Raw genomic sequence first — 20,215 nt, 5'->3', positions numbered from 1 at the left:
GTGCACCACATGGGTAGAGCAATACTTCACGACGTGTACACGGGGAAGGGAAGCTTATAAAGGGGGTGGGAATGCAGGGAATGGGAATCAGGTGTGCGCTAGAATTCCGGTGAGTCAGACCGGGGGTGTGTGCGCGTGGGCGTGGCTGTACGGGGCTGAGGGTTGTTCCTGGGGTTCGTAACAATAAGAACGTAGGCTGTTATTTTGGTATTATTTGGTATTATTATTATCATAACTATTATTATTATTATTATTATTATTATTATTATTATTATTATTGATAGAGAGATATTAATCTGATTTTACCGTATAACTTTCGGTGTTATATAAACATGGAAATCGTTTGATCCTTCCAAAGCGTATCTCGTGCGCTCGTTTTATTGATAAGCTACCAGTGGATGTCGTTGTTCGCCCCTGTTAGTCGCTCAGTATCCCTCCTCGAGACGGTCTTAGGCGCTGCGTAAAAACTCGTCTCTCCACAGAAACGCGTACGGTAAATCGAGAGAGAGAGAGAGAGAGAGAGAGAGAGAGAGAGAGAGAGAGAGAGAGAGAGAGAGAGAGAGAGAGAGAGAGAGAGAGAGAGAGAGAGAGAGAGAGAGAGAGAGAGAGAGAGAGAGAGAGAGAGAGAGAGAGAGAGAGAGAGAGATTATGAAAACGTGAATGTGGAAGACAGTGGAAAAGACTAAACTCAACGGCGTCTCGGATGTCATATATGGTTTGCAAACGCCGAGACCCCATTCCAGAAACAAACAAGGTCAGAAGAGCGCTTATCAGTACTGAAGGATCCGGACATTTCACGCTTTATCTGATCACTTATACTGAGCTCCAGTGTGCTTTTGCGGAGATTTCTTCACCTCGTAAGACGATTTATGTTTCGCTTTTTCGGTGATTCATAACAACTTCTGTATTCACCAAACTGCCGTATTATTTTTGTAGAATCCGAAACTGAATTATGCGCATTACAGTAAACGAACAATTGCACATGATCTGATTATTCGAAAGCAGTCAAATGGCAGTCATAGAAGCGTATTCGAGTTAGCCACAGCGCAGTCACATGTTAACGACTGTTTCCAGAACAGCTGTATTTATTGCGCGTATTTTCGCTTCTTTATCAGAACGCGACTGTCTTTCAGACCGAAGACTTCTAACGATCGCAGACTGCGATGTTAAGGATTTCGGATGCGTTAGTCACTTTGGTGACCATCTCCTGTATCCTAGAAGCGACTCTCGCTGGGCCCGGCATGAACATGTTCGCTGCTCAGACCTCGCCGCCGGACCCGTGTTACGACGAAAACGGAAACCCCAGAAGATGCATCCCCGATTTTGTGAACTCGGCATTCGGGAAAGACGTGCGCGTGAGCAGCACCTGTGGCAAGACCCCGAGCCGGTACTGTGTGGTGACGGAAAAAGGAGAGGAAAGGAACCGAAACTGCCACACGTGCGACGCTTTGGACCCCAAAAAGCATCATCCGCCGGCGTACTTAACGGACCTCAACAATCCACACAACCTCACGTGCTGGCAGTCGGAGAACTACATCCAGTCTCCTCAGAATGTCACGCTGACGTTGTCCCTCGGGAAAACATTCGAGGTGACCTACGTGAGTCTTCAGTTTTGCTCCCCGCGCCCGGAGTCCATGGCTATCTTTAAATCGATGGACTACGGCAAGACCTGGGTACCGTTCCAGTTCTACTCGACCCAGTGCAGGAAGATGTTCAACAAGCCCAGTAAAGCAAGCATCACCAAACAAAACGAACAAGAGGCCATCTGCACGGATTCCCACACGGATATGCACCCGCTCTCGGGGGGCCTCATTGCGTTCAGCACCCTGGACGGACGACCGTCCGCACATGATTTCGACAATTCTCCAGTGCTTCAGGACTGGGTAACTGCGACGGACATCAAGGTGACTTTCAACCGGTTGCACACCTTTGGCGACGAGAATGAAGACGACTCGGAGTTTGCTCGAGACTCTTACTTTTACGCCGTGTCAGACCTGCAAGTCGGTGGCCGGTGCAAATGTAACGGCCATGCGTCACGGTGCGTAAAGGACCGTGAAGGCAACCTCGTGTGCGAATGTAAGCACAACACGGCCGGGCCAGAATGCGACAGATGCAAACCGTTTCATTACGACCGACCGTGGCAACGCGCAACGGCGCGAGATGCAAACGAATGCGTCGGTAAGTACAAGCCTGTCCGTTTCCAGCGTTTTCCTGAATATTGGTAGCGCGAAAGTAGACATAAATCCCCAAGGCTCGTTTTGTATTTAATGGGCTCATCACAATCAGTACACAATTTATATTAGCAGGAGTTATCGCATCGGTCTTTTTTTTAGTTTAGCCGTGACCACCTGGTCAAAAAAGCGCAGGTGTTTTCTTTGTAAACTCCGCTTGCGGTATAGGAGGTATTCGGGATCATTAATGCGCTACTGCGCCTGGAGGACTGCATAATGAAACCGAAGTAGTTCAAAGACGAAACGTTTTCCTTTCGCTTTGTTTTCATAGACGTTATTATTTCGAATATATTTTTTGAATACGTTAGAATAATTTGTCACCGAAAGCAATCATACATTATAAAATTACAAACTTGCAATATGGCGTTTGTTAAGAGAATATTTGGTTTAATTGCCAGTTTGTTCCACTATCATATATTATCCAGGCATGTAAGTGATAAAACAAGAAAAACACCCATATAATGTGTTTGGAACTAAAGAAGTGCACGAGTAGTCTTTATGCGATGCAGAGTTTTATATTCACTGCTTTGGGTTGACGTTTCCACGTGGCGTTCTAATAAAATAACGCTCGTTCTTGGATGACATTATAAATACCTATATAAATATCTTTATAAATACCTATATAAATATCTAGATAAATAGCTAGATAAATACCTAGATAAATATCTATATAAATACCTAGATAAATATCTATATAAATTCTTTGATTCTAAAGAACAATAAAGTAGGCCTACAATTTTCTTTAAACATGTGAGCACTCGAGGGAACTCGAACTTTTTGCTGGATCCTGGGATATGCAGAAGTTAAAATGTGTTGACCGACTATTCGGCTGGCCTGTGTTGAGAAGCTAGAAACCGAGCCGAACGTCGATGATGGCGACTTTAAAAATGAACGAAAACTTTAAAAAAAGATCGCCTCGGGAGCAATGTGCGTAACATCCTTATTGTAGAAATGCACACACACTTTCTTTCTTTTAAATGACAGGAATAAACAGATTCTGTTAAGTGTACGGTGAAAGATAGAGCTGATTGTTTACTGAAATGCTGAAATATTTGATTAAGGTTTTTTTTTTTTTAATAAAGGATTGGATTGAAATTAACACAGTCGTTTTATTATTATTAGTTATTATTATTATTATTTTTTATTATTATTATTATTAGTAGTAGTAGTAGTAGTGGTAGTAGTAGTAGTAGTAGTAGTAGTGGTGGTGGTAGTAGTAGTAGTAGTAGTGATGGTGGTAGTAGTATTACTATTAGTAGTAGTAGTAGTGGTGGTGGTGATAGTAGTAGTAGTGCTAGTGGTATTAGTAGTAGTGGTGTTAGTAGTAGTAGTAGTAGTAGTAGTGGTATTAGTATTAGTAGTAGTATTAGTAGTAGTAGTATTGTGTTGATATTTTTGGCAACACCTGTAGCTTTTTGGCATGGTGGTGGTGATGGGAGGGTTGTAGAACAGATAAATATACTGGCCTACAATGAATAACAGGCTTCATCTTTAAAGGATAAAAGTCTCTCAGTGTAGACGTCTCTCTCAGTGTAGAGGTCTCTCTCGGTTAGAAGTCTCTCTCAGTATAGAAGTCTCTCTTAGTGTAGAAGTCTCTCTCGGTGTAGAAGTCTCTCTCAGTGTAAAAGTCTCTCAGTGTAGAGGTCTCTCTCAGTATAGAAGTCTCTCTCTTCTGAGCGCTGAGGCCCATGCGCGTGTGTCATGTCACACCTCCATTCCAGTGCTGCCAAATACGTCCAGTGTCTTATGATTAGCGGCAGATAAAAGACGATACAAGATATAGCCCATATAAGATTCGGCATAAGATCCAGACATAAGACTATTGATAGGACTACCATATCCATTCAGACAGTATATGGACGTGTTGTTTGTTTGAGAAATGTAATAGGTTCCTCTCTTACTTAAATATACAGACAAATATTCTATAACAGACAGGTAGCTAATATTTAAAAAAATGAAAATAGTTTGAATGTATTTTTTTAAATATAATTTGGATCCTATTTAAATTAATTAACTAGAATTGTAGTTGTTGTCTCTTGTATGAAGTTGGAGATTCATTGTTCATTGTAGTTTGAAGTCTGTAGGCATACATGTAACATATTCAAGAGTTTGATTAAACTACAGAGCTGCTTTTCCAGACTACAATTTTACATTGTTTTTTTCTATGAGGTCTCACTTACAAAGCAAATCATATTTTCAGATTTAGCCTTTAAGTTTTCTAAAAAAAAACACACAACACAAACACAATAAAACAAACAAGAGCAAATGACTCTTAATGATGGAGAAATGCTTCCTCTTCTTGAATGAATCTTAGATAATATAATATACACAAGGTTTGTAAAACCTAAAACCTTATTTTAAGTTTAAGTTGAGATTTGAGATTAGATGAAGGCCGAATTGCTGTGGAAATGATTATAAAGCATATTTACTATGAAGAAGGCACACAGCAGAGGTGACCGATGTGTTAAATATAGCTAAAGTCCCATGATTCCTCTCTACAGGATCTTCTGTAGTGTTCTTTGTGCACACTGCACCTGTCTGGCTTGGGTTGAGTGCCCCAGGTTTGATAGACAAACACATCCTAAAACAGAGCAGCTTCACTGGGACTCAGAGAGAGAGAGAGAGAGAGAGAGAGAGAGAGAGAGAGAGAGAGAGAGAGAGAGAGAGAGAGATGAATCTTTGATATGATCCTGGGCTGTAAATGTCAACAGATGAGTTTAGACCTAACTGTCTCGCAGAAGGTATGAATTGTTCCAAGTACCCTTGACATTTCATTTTGCGGCATGCCTGTATGTGTCTATGTGTGTGTGGGCGGGTGTGTGTGAGTGTGTGCGGATAGGGGGGTTGTCTGTGTGTGTGTGGTGTGTTGTGTGGGGTACAAAAGACCGTCACTCACTGCATCCATCTTGCTGTCAGCGAGCTCATGGTGCTGCCTTGCATTCCTATGCAGGGTTTCACAGAGCACTGAACTATCACAGACAGCGCTGAAATAAAAGGAAGGAGACACACACACACACACACACACAAAGACTCAAAGACACTGAGAGAGAGAGAGAGAGAGAGAAAGAGAGAAGGAGAGCGAGAGAGTAGTGCTTAAGTAAACAGTGCTCAAACTATGGAGAGAAAAGAAGCAAATGATACTTCTGAACAAAAAGTCAAGTGTGTGTGTGTGTGTGTGTGTGTGTGTGTGTGTGTGCGTGCATGTGAATGCATGTGCATGTGTTGGTGTGTGTGTGTGTGTGTGTGTGTGTGTGCGTGCGTGCGTGTGTGTGTGTGCATATGAATGCATGTGCATGTGTTGGTGCGTGTCTATGTATGTGTTTGTATCTGCTTGTCTTGTGTGATGATGTCCCGCCACACTGTACAAACGCTGCTTATGATCACTCACTTCTGTTGGCAGTGGAAGGCAGTGCTGGGTTTGGACTCTCTGGGTTTGCTGTACAGGGAGCAGATTGCTTGGGGAGACTTTGGCCAAGATGGCTGGATGCACAGTAAAGCCTACACTTTACATCCTATTGACTTTACACCAACAACAGAGACCTGGCGGAGCTGTCTGCAGGACGGCAACAGAAAGTGAATTGGGGGTGAGAAAAAGACACTGAGAGAGAGAGAGAGAGAGAGAGAGAGAGAGAGAGAGAGAGAGAGACATACAGACACTGAGAGAGAGAGAGACATACAGACAGACACTGAGAGAGAGAGAGACATACAGACAGACACTGAGAGAGCTGCTACAGAATTAGAGTGTAACAGTCAATATCCACTGCTGTAAGGATCTATGCTTTTATTAAAACAAACAAACAAACAAACAAACAACAACACCACTTAGCTTATTGCATGACCCAGAGACAGATCCCAGGGCTCTGATGGCATTTGTCATATTGATCAGGAATGTACACACGGAAGCCACAAACACAGGGATCTGTGGGTGAAAGGCATGATGACAGACACAGAACACACAGTACATGTTCATCAGAACCAGCGTTCAGTGGGCCATGCATAGGACACATAGCAGAGGGCCTGTGGAGTCTGGCAACCTTACACACCTGGATGGAATGTGCACTAAATAAAGTTCAGTGATTATGAGCTTCATATGCATGTACAGAATCCCCCAAAGAAATGAACTTAATCACTATGCTAGGTTAATATTTATTGATTAAAATTAATATTAATATAAAGCTTTTAAAGGAAAGGTTTACAAATGTATACAATAACTATACCCACAAATAAAAAACAGAAATACCAGACACCTGATGTGAAAAATGCACGTGTAATTAGATAAATATTAAATATCTTCATGTTAGCCGTAGCTAAATATTAGTTGAATATCGCCACGTTAACTGTAGTTAAATATTAGTTAAATATCGCCACATTACCAATATTGAAATATTACACTTAAATATCGCCTTGTTAGCCATAGTTTAATATCATCACGTTAACCGTAGTTTAATATCGCCACGTTAGTCGTAGTTAAATATCGCCACATTAGCCGTAGTTAAATATCACCATGTTAGCCGTAGTTAAATTATCGTCACATTAGCTGTAGTTAAATATCACATTAGCTGTAGTGTAATATCACCACAGTAGCCGTAGTTTAACATTGCCACTTTAGCCGTAGTGTAATATCGCCACTTTAGCCGTAGTGTAATATCGCCACATTAGCCGTAGTGCAATATCGCGACATTAGCCGTAGTTTAATATCACGTTAGCCGTAGTTAAATATTGTCACGTTAGCCATAGTTAAATATCGACACATTAGCCGTAGTTAAATATTGGCACTTTAGCCGTAGTTTAATAGTGCCACGTTAGCCGTAGTTTAATAGTGCCACGTTAGCCGTAGTTTAATATCGCCACATTAGCCATTGCTTCCAGCTAAGACTGAATGTGGCAGAGAAACAGATCCTTCGTCTCGTGCATTCCAAGGCCTATCCTTCCCACAAATCTTTGCCTGCAGCCTTTTGAAACATTCAAAAAATAGCAGCTGCAGTTCCAGATTGAGAATAAAATGAAAACTGTACACATATTATCATGAAAAACATGTTGATCACGTTAATAGCTTCTAAAGTGTACAGGAATGACCACACGAAAGAAATCCGTCTTGTGCATTAATGTAATTACTGTACACTAATGTTACCTATTTATTTGTGTTTATTATTTATTAATGTTAGTCTATTTAAATCTTAAATATGGGTTTTAAATGTCTCACACTTCTTATGTCAGTAAAGAGGAACCTCCGTGTAGCAGAACTAAAAATAGACATCTCCTACGTCGACTGCAGCCTTCACTCTGGGATTCGCCTTCTGTCCTCTGGAGATTCCGCACCCTGACTCTTCAGTCAGAGGCCATGGAACAGCATTGTTGTTTCAGGAACATTTTTTGACTTTTCCATCCTAATGACTGCAGTGATACCAGCAGGTGGTATCCGATCTAAGAGCAGCAGTTACTATGAAATGCTTCACAAATATGTTATCAATCAGCCTGCATACTCCAGCCTGTGGCGTTTAAATTGGAAACAGCAGCAACAGCGAGGCAGACAGTGGGTGGAGGATAATTTGATTTAGATTTTTCTTCCTATGAATCATGTATATGGATGGCTAATTTCAGACTGAGGGAAAAGCGGTTGAATAATTGAACTTTCCTGCCCCCTCTAACCACTGCAGGGTGGCACATCCCAACTGAGGAGGCTAAGGTGCTTGAAAAAGAGTCCCTCTCTCTCTGTCCCCCCCCCTCTCTCTCTCTCTCTCTCTCTCTCTCTCTCTCTCTCTCCAGGGCCATATTCCTCTCTCCTTCGTGCATTTAGCTCTGTGCTGCATCTCTGAACCTTGTGCACTTTCCTATGGCCTACTGGCTATCCCAGCAGTGTTGTGATCCAGCACCCCCCTACCCCATCCCACCCCATCCCACCCCATCCTACCCCACCCCCCTGAGCCATGGGGAGCTCTTCTGGCCTTCAGACACCCCTGCACCCAGACCGGAACCCTCCAGAGGGCGGGGAGCTTTGAATGACGCAGAGCACTGGCTCACCCAGGGCTCCACTGCGTGACTGTGAGACCCTGTGAGATAATTGAGCTGAGACAGTTCAGCTGAAATCTCCTGTTGCTGTTTGGAGTATTTCTTTTCTCTTCCAACATGCACAGATTATATCTGACACGCTGTCAGTATAATGGGCAATTATGAGTGACTACATAAGAGATTTAATTAAAGGCTCATAGAATCTTCATGTCGGTAAAATAAACAGAACAAATATTTTATAACCTCTGTTTAATTCCAAGTTGAGGGCAGAACATGATGAATCGGAATTAAATATTGGTTTTTTACATTAACAAAAGAATTTTACTGTGACCATAAAACTGGCTGTTTATCTAAAGACTTTTCTGAGCTGCAAGGTCAAGATGATGGCAGTGTTGTGAGTCTGTCCTGGTGAGTGTTGAGAGTCTGTCCTGTGAGTCTGTCCTGTGTAGTGCTGTGAGTCTGACCTGTGAGTCTGTCCTGCACAGTGTTGTGAGTCTGTCCTGTGAGTCTGTCCTGCGTAGTGCTGTGAGTCTGTCCTACGTAGTGCTTTGAGTCTGTCCTGTGAGTCTGTCCTTGTGAGTCTGTCCTGGGCAGTGTTGTGAGTCTGTCCTGTGAGTCTGTCCTGTGTAGTGCTGTGAGTCTGACCTGTGAGTCTGTCCTGCACAGTGTTGTGAGTCTGTCCTGTGAGTCTGTCCTGCGTAGTGCTGTGAGTCTGTCCTACGTAGTGCTTTGAGTCTGTCCTGTGAGTCTGTCCTTGTGAGTCTGTCCTGGGCAGTGTTGTGAGTCTGTCCTGTGAGTCTGTCCTGGGCAGTGTTGTGAGTCTGACCTGTGAGTCTGTCCTGCACAGTGCTGTGAGTCTGTCCTCGGCAGTGTTGTGGCTGTTGGTTAATGATTGATCAGGCGTGGCAGTGTTATGGATTGGCACCTGTCAGCCTCAAAGGTTCCGATGGCTCCACCTTCCTGCCCTGGCAAATAAAAGTGAATGAATGAGAGAGAGGCGAGGTAAAGACAGAGACAAAGAGAGAGGGAGAGGGAGGGACAGAGAGGAGGCAAAAGAGTGAAAGACTGAGGGGGAATGACACTGCACTTTGCTCTGCTCTCTACCACCTCCGAGTCTCTGCTGGGCAGCTCAAATGGAGGGACTGCCCTAGAGGTGCTGCAGGTCACTCTCCCTGTCTGAGTGACTGCATATCTCAGAATGCTTTATCAGATTGCAATGCTTGCTTTGTAAACGCCAGACAAGCAGAGCTTTTATTTGTTTGTAATTATAAAAAGTAGTGAGCTTGTGATGAAATTTCAGCCAGAATCTTCTTTGGTTGCTTAGTTATATTTGGCTCACAGCATGAGAGCTGGGTTTTCTTAAACAACCTCCACTAGAATCCAATGTGGGAATAATCCAACTGAATATACGGGATTGATACAGCTGAATATACAGGACTGACACAGCGGAATATACGGGACTGACACAGCGGAATACATGGGACTGACACAACATACATGGGATTGATATGTTCCACCACACAGGGGTGATGAGAGATTGTACAATACAGTGCCATACTCAGGGATGATCCAGCATGATGAACAAGCCATGACATGTATCGATGATATGACAGGCAGTTGTGATAGCATGTGTAGGTTTGATACACATGGTACACTTAGGTAGGGCTGATGTGATGTGTAGGTTTGATATGATGGGTGGGACTGATGTGATGTATAGGTTTGATATGGTGGGTGGGACTGATGTGATGTGTAGGTTTGATATGATGGGTGGGACTGATGTGATGTGTAGGTTTGATATGATGGGTGGGGCTGATGTGATGTGTAGGTTTGATATGATGGGTGGGACTGATGTGATGTGTAGGTTTGATATGATGGGTGGGACTGATGTGATGTGTAGGTTTGATATGGTGGGTGGGGCTGATGTGATGTGTAGGTTTGATATGATGGGTGGGGCTGATGTGATGTGTAGGTTTGATATGGTGGGTGGGGCTGATGTGATGTGTAGGTTTGATATGGTGGGTGGGGCTGATGTGATGTGTAGGTTTGATATGGTGGGTGGGGCTGATGTGATGTGTAGGTTTGATATGGTGGGTGGGGCTGATGTGATGTGTAGGTTTGATATGGTGGGTGGGGCTGATGTGATGTGTAGGTTTGATATGGTGGGTGGGGCTGATGTGATGTGTAGGTTTGATATGGTGGGTGGGGCTGATGTGATGTGTAGGTTTGATATGGTGGGTGTTACTGGGTTGTGTGCTGGAACTCATGAGGAAGCTTTATGAGAAGAGGCCCAGACCTCCTGGGAAGATGACTGCTGGCAAAGGGCCTGTGCAAAGTTTGTGGTGTGTGTGTGTGTGTGTGTGTGTGTGTGTGTGTGTGTGTGTGTGTGTGTGTGTCATTCCAGAGCAGATTCTGGCTCAAGAGCAGGCAGACTCTTCTGCTGCAGACTGAGCTTGATGCCTGCCAGGCGCAGCACCCTAGGCCCAAACCAACCATCTACAGCTGGTTTAACACACACACACTCACACACATGCATGCACACATACACACACACACACACACACACATGCACATGCACACACATGCACGCATACACACCTTGAGCTGGAATGTGTTGAAACTCGATAATGGTGCTGCTGTTTTTGTGCGAGTGTGTAGTCCGCTCCAGGCTGGCGTGACTTCAGGAGCTGGTCTGGGTTATAAATGGTCGTCGCCTCCTTACCCCCGCTGGCGGAAGTGTTCATGATTGATGTGTGTTATCTGCCTCAGTCTGACACAGTAATGTTCTGTTTCACGGCTGCAAGCGTCGGATTCGCTTTTTTGTGCTAAATGTTATTTTTCAATATTTTTACGGGTGCACGGTGCATGAGGTTTCAACTCAGAAAGCACTATTGCAGCAAAGCTTTAGTCATTTCTCTCGTCAGACCCGCAGATCAATACGTTTAGCTTGGCAGTGATATTCACTGCAAGACTCATACATGGCTTGAATACAAAAATGACAGAACTGCTACAGAAACATAACAGCCCATCCAAGGAGATTCCCTGACCTCTTCTGTCTGGGCTTAGGTAGAGCGCATTCAAATAAGAGTTGCATCGCAGAACAGCCTTCAGTTGCCACCATTATAAAGTAGGACACAATCCACTGCCAGAGTTTCAACTCTTACTGTATCAGTCCTATAAAATTACCCTCCACAACCCCCCTGTGTTCATCCAAGTCCTACAAGGTGCTAGCCGGCACCATCTGTACCTTGCTAAGCAGCACCATCTGTGGCTGGAGAGGGTTTGAATGTCCAATCACACGTGAAGCTGCAGAACTGTGAGGACCGGTGGGGGGGTGTCTGTGCCGTGGTCAGTGGTCGCCTGGAGAGAGCCGCGGCCTCGTGTGCCCTGCCCGACCTCTCCCCCGACCTCTGCCCTGAGCTTTAGCCTGATGCTTCCCCAACAGCTAGCAAGCGAGAGATTCTGGATTTGAAATGAGCAGAAACCCCCGAGCCTTACAGCATGGGCACGTGACTTTCAGTTCCTCTAGTTCAGAAGCAAATGCTGAGATACTGAGCTGAGGTTTGGTGGTGATGCAGCTATATTCCGGTGAGCATTTCTCTCAAAATGTGTGTAATATGAAAACATGAGGGGTTTGTGGAATAACACACATGTCTGTTATGGGATATGTACAAGCAATAATTTTGTCTAATACTCGGTTGCTCTGTGCAGCTCCTCTGCCAACCACTGCTGGCATGGATCCACCTCTCGTGCTTATCCACAGACGTCAGGTCACAGTGGGACATCTTTCGAAATTCCACTTTATCCCGTTCCATGGCGAGGCGTGTTGGGAGTGAGGGGAGAAAACTGGATTGGCCTCCTTCTGCTTCCCCTAAGTTCTAATTTCATTTCGGGGGTTTGGTTTTATAATGCTGATTGGATCCATAATGCGATCCAGATTCCTTTTATGAGCCCAGAGACCTCAACCTTGAGTTTGAAAGGCAGAGCTGGAAATTATGAGGATTATCAAAGAGAAGAAGAGGAGAAGGAGGAGGAGGAGGAAGACTAAGGATCTCTTTTAGGTCACTTCCTCTTTTTGTTATGTTTCCTAGATTCGTTTCCTCCCATCCTGTCCAATTTTCTCCTTTCCTCTCCTCTCCTTTCCTCTCCTCTTTTCCCCTCCCCTCCTCCTCTCCCCTCCTCTCTCTCCTCAGACATCACCTGTCTGAATTACTCCTATCAGTCATTGTTTGTCCACTCTGAGTAATTACTCTCAAACATCTACTCCGCTACCTGAGTGGGGCCCCAGGCGTGGCGGTGAACGCCGGGGAACTGCGATGTGATATGTGAAATGTGGCGACGCACTCAGCCGTTGCCATGTTTGCTTTACACCTGCGAAGACCCAGCCGCGCGGAATGGGAGTGTTTGATCCCATGTCGGTCTCTGCTGCACTAAACCCACGTGTTGTGGTTTTTTTTAGCCATTATAACTCACTGACTTACAATAATCACCGACATCCAGCAATTGTCTTGTCAGCCATCAGACTTGATTGAATCAAAGCCTTCTCACCTCCTGGCAGCAAATCCGATTTCATCTCAGCGCGTAAGGGCGTGCTGCCTTGGCGTTCCCCCGTGTCAGTACCTGCCTGCTGGGGCGGTGCCTGGCGACGGCACCTCCAGGTGCAGGGGCGCCCTGCCACGCTGCCCTTCGCACCTGTGGCTTGCTGCTGCAGAGGGTGGCGGTGTGGGTGGGGGCGGGTGGGGTTGAGGATGGAGGGGAAGTCATGGATGCGGGTTATTATGCACCATTACGTGACAGGCGCAATTCATGTTGAGTTGCTACTGTTGCTCTGATCTGCGATGAGCTCAGTGTGCTTCATCAGACGATGCTGTGCTTCACAGTAAGTGTTATGCATAAGCTACAGATTCATTTTAGGAACTTTATAAAATATTTATTACGGAAAATATAAATGACTATTGAATATAGTAATAGGCAGCTAACACTTTATTATTATGGCTTCTAATCATTATCTTTTTTTGGTCTGTTGTTGTCCTGCTTGTGGTTTAAGGTGTCCATATGATAGTACTGGCTGCTTACCTGTTTCCACATGGGCAGAATCAGAGAACTGCCCTGAAACCTCCCCAACGCTGGGGGGGAATTCTCAGCTAGATAGTTTCCATGAGGTTCTCCAGAGAAACGCGAGAAAGACTTCTGCGCTATTACAGTTATAGGCAGGGAACAGACTCTGCTCACACTGCTGTTACACTGAGACCCAACACTCAGGGTGAAGGACTGAGCCATTACAACTTAGTGTGCGGGACCAGGTGTGCGGGACTAGGTGTGCAGGACTCCTCCTTCTCTTCTCTTCTCTTCTCTTCCCTGGTGCCACTGCCAGGCAAACAGGAGCCCTGAGGCTCTTACCACACATCGTAACAGTGTGGATCACTTCCTGTGTGGTAGACAAGTATCTGGACTGAAAGGGTGGTAGCTGGGGTGCAGTGATATGGGGGAGGGGGACAGGGTGGTATGTGTTTCATGATCATTAGGAGCAGAGGTAGTTGGTCCCCTCCTGGTGTCTCCGCTATTCTGGACCAGGCAGCCCACACTCCCAGTGGCGGGCTTGTTTCCAGTCTCTGCTCCCGATGCTGCCAGTCTGGCGTCATTGTGAAGAACTAAATGAACACCACAATACTGGCAGCACGTGTATTCTTCCCTTCAGAGCCTGGAACTGCAGGCCTTAGAGACAGACACCAGTTCCCATCCTTCCACACCCCCCCCCCCGCCACTGTGACTGGAGGTGGTATGTGCCAGCCAGCCAATCGGGAGCCTGGAATCACATTAAATGAAATACATTTTTTATTTATCACAAAGTGCAGCACGAAGCCGGCCAGCTCACAGAAGAAAATCAGTTTACATTGAAACCACTTTACATTGAAACCACTTTACATTGAAACGGTTTCAAATTCTATAGCAAAGTTAATGCACTAGGCTGACATTCCATCTTGTCTGTGTGGGTTATATCTTTGATTGCTTACACATGGCCTCTGACAGCAAAGTAATTTCGCGTTTTTGCGGCTGATCAGAGTTACATATTGCTAAATGTTGCTTAGTAATAGGTATTTAGCAATAACAAAGCATTTCTGAAATTGTGTCTATGAAACATTCTTCGTGGGGGAGGACCTCCGGACATCTGTACTTGGGTTTGGAAAATCTCCGTTTCTGAGGTCTCAGAGTGTCTGCAGGTGGGACCCTCTCAATGTCCACAGCCCTCCACCTACCCCCTTTTCCACCCCATCTGTCCACAAGACCACCTGCCACGTGTAGGTACACCTCTCGCCTGAGGCGGTGGTTTCCACAGCAACCCAGGCCATGTGGTTAATAGCTGTACGAAATTATGCCCGTTTAACCGAACCCTACTATGTTAGTGTGGACAACTCGAAAAGGACTAAAGAACTGTAGATATACCGTGCGTGCGTGAGGTGCATGGTCTGTCATGGTCCAGAAACAGGATATCGAGAGAGTGAGTGAACTGGAGCTTTGGGGCAGGGCGGGGAAAGGGGTGGGGCATTGGGAGGGCCATGGACGTGAGAGAGGCGGGGCAGTAGAAGAGGAGAAGCAGTGGCAGATGCAGGGCAGGGACAGGTGTGGCTGTGGGAAAATGGGGCAGTGAAGGTGCAGAATGGGGACAGCAGTGGGGCAGTGGGGGGGTGTGGGGGGCAATAGAGGCGGGGCAGGGAGGGGACAGAGTAAAGAGTGCTTGTCCTGGATTACTTAAACATGTGGAGCTTGAGCGTTACTGTGTTTGACTTGGTGGTTTGGAACCGCAAGAACGTATGTGGCATGATTATGTGGGGAGACACGACATCAACACAAAACTTTGCCATTTTACAATAATGACAATTCTTTTAGCTGCAAAGAGAGAGAAGTCACCGAGCGTAGTTATGTGAGACTCAGTACTTATAAGTACCTTTGCGTGAGACTCAGAAGTACTTAGCAGGACATTTGTACCGTGTTTCTTCATAACAGAAATTAACAGAAGATTCAGTGAGCCTTTGCTAAAGCTGGTTTATTAATACAACCAGACCTGCATGGGGACGAGGGGGTGTTTCCTACTTCAACAGATGGCTGGCTGGCATGAGGTTGCGTGGCGTGAGGTTGCGTGGCACGTGGCTGAGGTTGCCAGCGCTGGATTAGCCTTTAACTGAACTTGGATTATGGACGGTGAAGCAGTAATTGATTTGTTATTAATAACAGAATGTGGTCTGTTGGGAAAAGGGTCATAACAGGGGAGGGTTGTTGGGAAAAGTGTGGTTATTAGACAGGGAACCTTCTCAGATCATCGCCACTGGTCAGAGGTGACCCCACGATTCTCAGAGAGAGAGTCAGTATGTCTTTAACACGCCCATGCACAGAGAGAGAAAGAAGAGAGAGAGAGTATGTGTGTGTGTGCGCGTGTGTGTGATAGAGAGTGAGTGTATGTGTGGGTGAGAGAGAGAAAAGGAAACAGAGAGAGAGAAAGTGAGATGTGTGTGTGAGAGAGACAGGTGTGTGTGTGTGTGTGTGTGTGTGTGTGAGAGAGAGAGAGACAGATGTAAGTGTGAGAGAGACAGATGTGTGTGTGTGTGTGTGTGCGTGTGAGTGAGATGTGTGTGTGTATGAGAAACACAGATGTGTGTGTGTGAGACAAATGTGTGCGCGCACGTGTGTATGTGTGTGTGTGTGTGTGTGAGAGAGAGAGAGAGAGAGAGAGAGAGAGAGAGAGAGAGAGAGAGAGAGAGAGAGAGAAAAAGACTTGGCAGGTGGGGAAAAACACTCTCCAGACTTATTAAGTAACTTAAAAGAGCAACAGCACTACAGAAAGTGTACAAAGAGCCAGACTCTCTTCTGCTGACTGACAGCATTATTATATTTCCTCAGAAAGATGGAAAAAAGGAAAACAAACCGGGAGTAATTTCCAGGCAATAAGGAAACTGAGTCATTACTGCTAATGTTTGTGTTATGGCGCTATACAGAATCACAGAGCCGAGTGTACTTTATGACTGAACTGCTGATTTCAAAAGGTCATCGCGACACAGGCGAACATTAAAAAGCACTTTACACAGCACACTGCTGTGTGAGGACACAGAAAGAAGACAAGAAAGCAGAAAGGAACCCTGTCTTCATACGGTCTATAACCGCACCATCGCGCGCCGCCGGGAATCGTTGGCGTTTGATACGTAAAACGTCTCGAGGGACAGGACACGAGCCTACCGAGTCTCGCGCATCCTGCGTCTTAACGGAGGCCTCTCGAACGTGCATTTCTTTTTGCTGCATTTACTGCATTTCATGTGAATTGTACCTGAGGTCGATACGCATCCCGCGCCTCCGTCCCGAGAGGCGCCCATTTCGGTCGCGCTCCCGGCGCAACCGGTTATTTATCCGCGAAGGAAAGTCCTGTTTCAACGGGACGGGCCAGATGCAATATCTAGTTTCCATACCGATGTGTGGGAAATGCAGCGAGCTCGGGGTTTCAATAACACACGATGGGAAACGGGGAAATAACGCGCGCATAACGGAGCCTGTGTTCGGTTTAGAGAGCCAGTCGGAAATGACACGCGGCTTATTAGATGGCCCCGCTCCCACGAGCAGTTCACTCAGAACAAATAAACCGGCAGTGACTGACACATATCGAGTATCATATATTTAAGCAATTTGTAAATCGTGGTGTAATAATTACATTTAAAACGTTTAATAACTTAACAACTAGTCTTGGTGGTTTTGGTAATTTTGTTAATTATTAGATGCTTTATTTATGAATTGGATCAAAAAACTAAAATAAAACGAAAACCCGATACTCCAGATGCCGCGTCTCCATAGACTTATTTCTTCTTGCTGGCGGGCTTTTTGGCGGGTTTGTTCTTTGAAGTGTCAGTATCTCACCTCATGCTGCCTTATCTGCTTAAGTTACCTGATAGAGCATATCTACACAGATGAACTTAGACCCTGGCTTTGTCTGGGTGGAAGAAACATTTAGCTGAATACTGAAGAGGCAAAACTGGGCTCCAGTGTTCCTTCCTCCGCAATGTTAATCCACCATTAAAACTCTACTAATCTGGCAGATTAACAACAGAAAACCCAGTTTGGTTTTGCTTACTTTCATCCTGTCACACAGTGCGGGCAACGAACCATCAAGTGCACTGCAGGATTTCAGAGTTTCCCTCCTAACATCAAAAAAAAGAAGCCAATTAGTAAAACTGGGAGATGTGGTGCATGATGGGAACAGATGCTTTTATACGCTGCAGGCAAGTTATCAGACTGTGGCCCAGGCTTCACTGAGCTTTTATATATGACACTCAACTATCTTATCAATGCTTGTGAAAATAAATGATGCCGGTGTGCCATAATAGGACATGGAAGAAAGGCTTTCAAGGTTACGTCCAAGTGTCTGACATTTCAGATTAATCTGATTTACCTCAGTGTTCCAGACTTCATGGTCCATGAAATGACCTGTCCCTGTATTCACGTGAGCTTGCTCAGCCACTGTACACGCTCCGGTGGACTTTAAATATGCTTATCTTAGCTGCACACTGCAACCATTACTGGTTGAACCTTTTAAAACCCATCCAGGAGGTAGAAATGGTTTATGCATCTAATGCCTGCTCTCAAAAATGAACCCCCCAACCCCCACCCCAGTTTAAGAATGTGGGATATGTTCTGCTCACCCTGTGTAAATAAGTGGGGTCTGTGCAGGTCTTGCTGTGCGTTGCACAACGTTTAACCTTCTCTTCGAGGCTGTTCTCCCTACGGGTGGCCGTGAGGGACATTAAAGTCTCATTATCTCCTGTCAGGGCATAATTACCTTCTAATGACATTCAAATGGGACGCGGGTCAGTGGCTATGCCCTGTTCTGTGGTTGGCAAGACACTACTCTGTTGGACAATCTGCGGCTAAGCTTGTGAAATCTGCCCGGTTTACCAAAAGGCCCAGTTTAATCTTGGGTAACAACTCACTGCAATTGATTCCATTGCTGTGGGGCTTAGGGCCTTTACACAGACCCTTCTTTATATAGACCCTACTCTACTCTATATACCCTACTCTATACACTCTACTCTATACAGACCCTACTCTATAAGACCCTCCTTTATACAGACCCTACTCTACTCTATATACCCTACTCTATACAGAGCCTACTCTATATACCCTACTATACATACCCTACTCTATACAGACCCTACTCTATATACCCTACTATACATACCCTACTCTATACAGACCCTACTCTATATACCCTACTCTATACAGACCCTACTCTACTCTATATACCCTACTCTATACAGAACCTACTCTATATACCCTACTATACATACCCTACTCTATACAGACCCTACTCTATATACCCTACTCTATACAGACCCTACTCTATATACCCTACTCTATACACACACTACTCTATACAGACCCTACTCTATATACCTTACTCTATATACTGTACTTTATATACCCTACTCTATACACACACTACTCTATACACACTCTATACAGAGATCAGGGTTTCTGAAATCTTTGCATGTAAAATGGTGACTCATTTGATCAGTTTGTGTTTGGTATTTTGGAAGAGTGAAGTGTGTTCCTGTGTTTCCCCCCCCTAATGTTTTGTGGTGCTTGGGTGTAGGGGTGGGAGTGGAAGTGAGATTAGGGTGTGAGGATGAAGGTGAGTGCGTGGGGTAAGGATGGAGGTGAGTGAGTGGGGTAAGGATGGGGCTTAGAATGGGGCGTGGGGAGTAGCAGGCATTGCTGTGAGGTAAATGCGGCTGCGGAATTCATACAGCATCAATACCCAGAATTCATTACTGTCTGAAGCAAACAGACCAACTGCTAAATTATGTCAAACCCTTAAACTTTTTTGGTTGTTGTTTTTGGATCGTGTAACTTCTCCAAATGCAGTAAGTGTGAGCACCTTGGCCAGTGTCATGTTTCCATAACTCAATAACAAGTATTCTTGTGCAATACTAAAAAACCCACTAAGTTGTGGTATTCCTCAGTTGGGAAGGCTAGAGAGGAAATGCTTCCACAGACCCCCTAGAGTAGGGTCTACTCTCTTACAGCAGAGCCCTGATCTTCCACCCAGAGCACAGTTCTGTCTGTAATTTACTGTTCCTGTGCCTCTGGATGAAGATCTGCAAGGAGAAAACCTTGCTGCCACTTTCATTGTGAGGCATTGCAGCATACAGTGGCAGCACGCAGAAACATACAACACTGCACAGATGTGCTTACTTCACACAGTGTTTGTTGTCTGTGAACTATACTGGATTTTGATGCCTTTATTGTGGTGGAAAACTGATTAAATTACTCTGTGTGTATGTGTGTGTGTAAGTGCACAGGTTACTATGAAGATCTAAGTAATTTACTTTCACGGGTGGGCGGGGGGGGCGGGGCTTAGGAGGAATGTTGAGAAAAAGAATTACAGATGAATCAAGATCTCTGAGGAGGAGACAGTGATCATGTGGTCAAACAGTGGCTTCTGAGGCGGGGTTCATTCTGCACGGCTGAGCTCTGCTGACAGCTCGTGTGTTAGGTATCAGTTCAAATGCCATTTTGACAGTACAGGCTGTGTGTGTGTGTGTGTGTGTGTGTGTGTGTGTGTGTGTGTGTGTGAGAGAGAGAGATTTAATCTCTTTTGTAATTATTTACCCCTAACTTTGAATTCTTTAATAAGTATAATGAATGTGAGGTCATTTGTGCTTGACTCATTCCAACAACTTAACAACTTGACAGGTTTTTTTTCTTTTGATGTTTTGTGATTTATCAAGGTGTTTGTTTAAAATGAACTCAAATAAATGTAGCTCCACGTTTTCATGTTTCCCATATGTCTCGCTGGGCTAATTATCAGGCGTTAGCGTGCTTGCTGAGGTGAATCTCCTGAAGAGGGTGAAGCCTGCATCCTGTGGGGACGGGTGGAGGGGTGGAGGGGTGGGGCGCTCCACCTGACCGGCTTCCACCTCTCACCAGCCACCTCCACC

General features: G+C 45.1%; 1 protein-coding gene across 4 annotated transcripts in view; it reads left to right on the top strand.

Moving 5' to 3' along the window:
• The first annotated feature begins 492 nt into the window (after positions 1–492).
• Positions 493–20,215, top strand: part of ntn1a (netrin 1a) — a 47,921-nt gene continuing 28,198 nt past the window's right edge. Inside the window, exons 1-2 of one of the 4 annotated variants that reach the window (XM_027021940.3) lie at positions 493–754; positions 1,116–2,178. In XM_027021940.3, the coding sequence (XP_026877741.2) occupies positions 1,164–2,178 (1,015 nt within the window). In that variant the 5' untranslated portion in view covers positions 493–754; positions 1,116–1,163. Of the gene's footprint in view, positions 2,179–20,215 lie in introns of all 4 variants that reach the window. The other 3 variants (XM_027021938.3, XM_027021937.3, XM_081710682.1) reach the window with 3 other exon arrangements.

Source organism: Electrophorus electricus, chromosome 3 (genome assembly GCF_041902795.1).
Source record: "Electrophorus electricus isolate QZ-2024a chromosome 3, ASM4190279v1, whole genome shotgun sequence".
NCBI lineage: Eukaryota > Metazoa > Chordata > Actinopteri > Gymnotiformes > Gymnotidae > Electrophorus > Electrophorus electricus.
The sequence above is the reverse complement of the archived record's forward strand: the minus strand, read 5'-3'. Positions and strand labels throughout refer to the sequence as shown.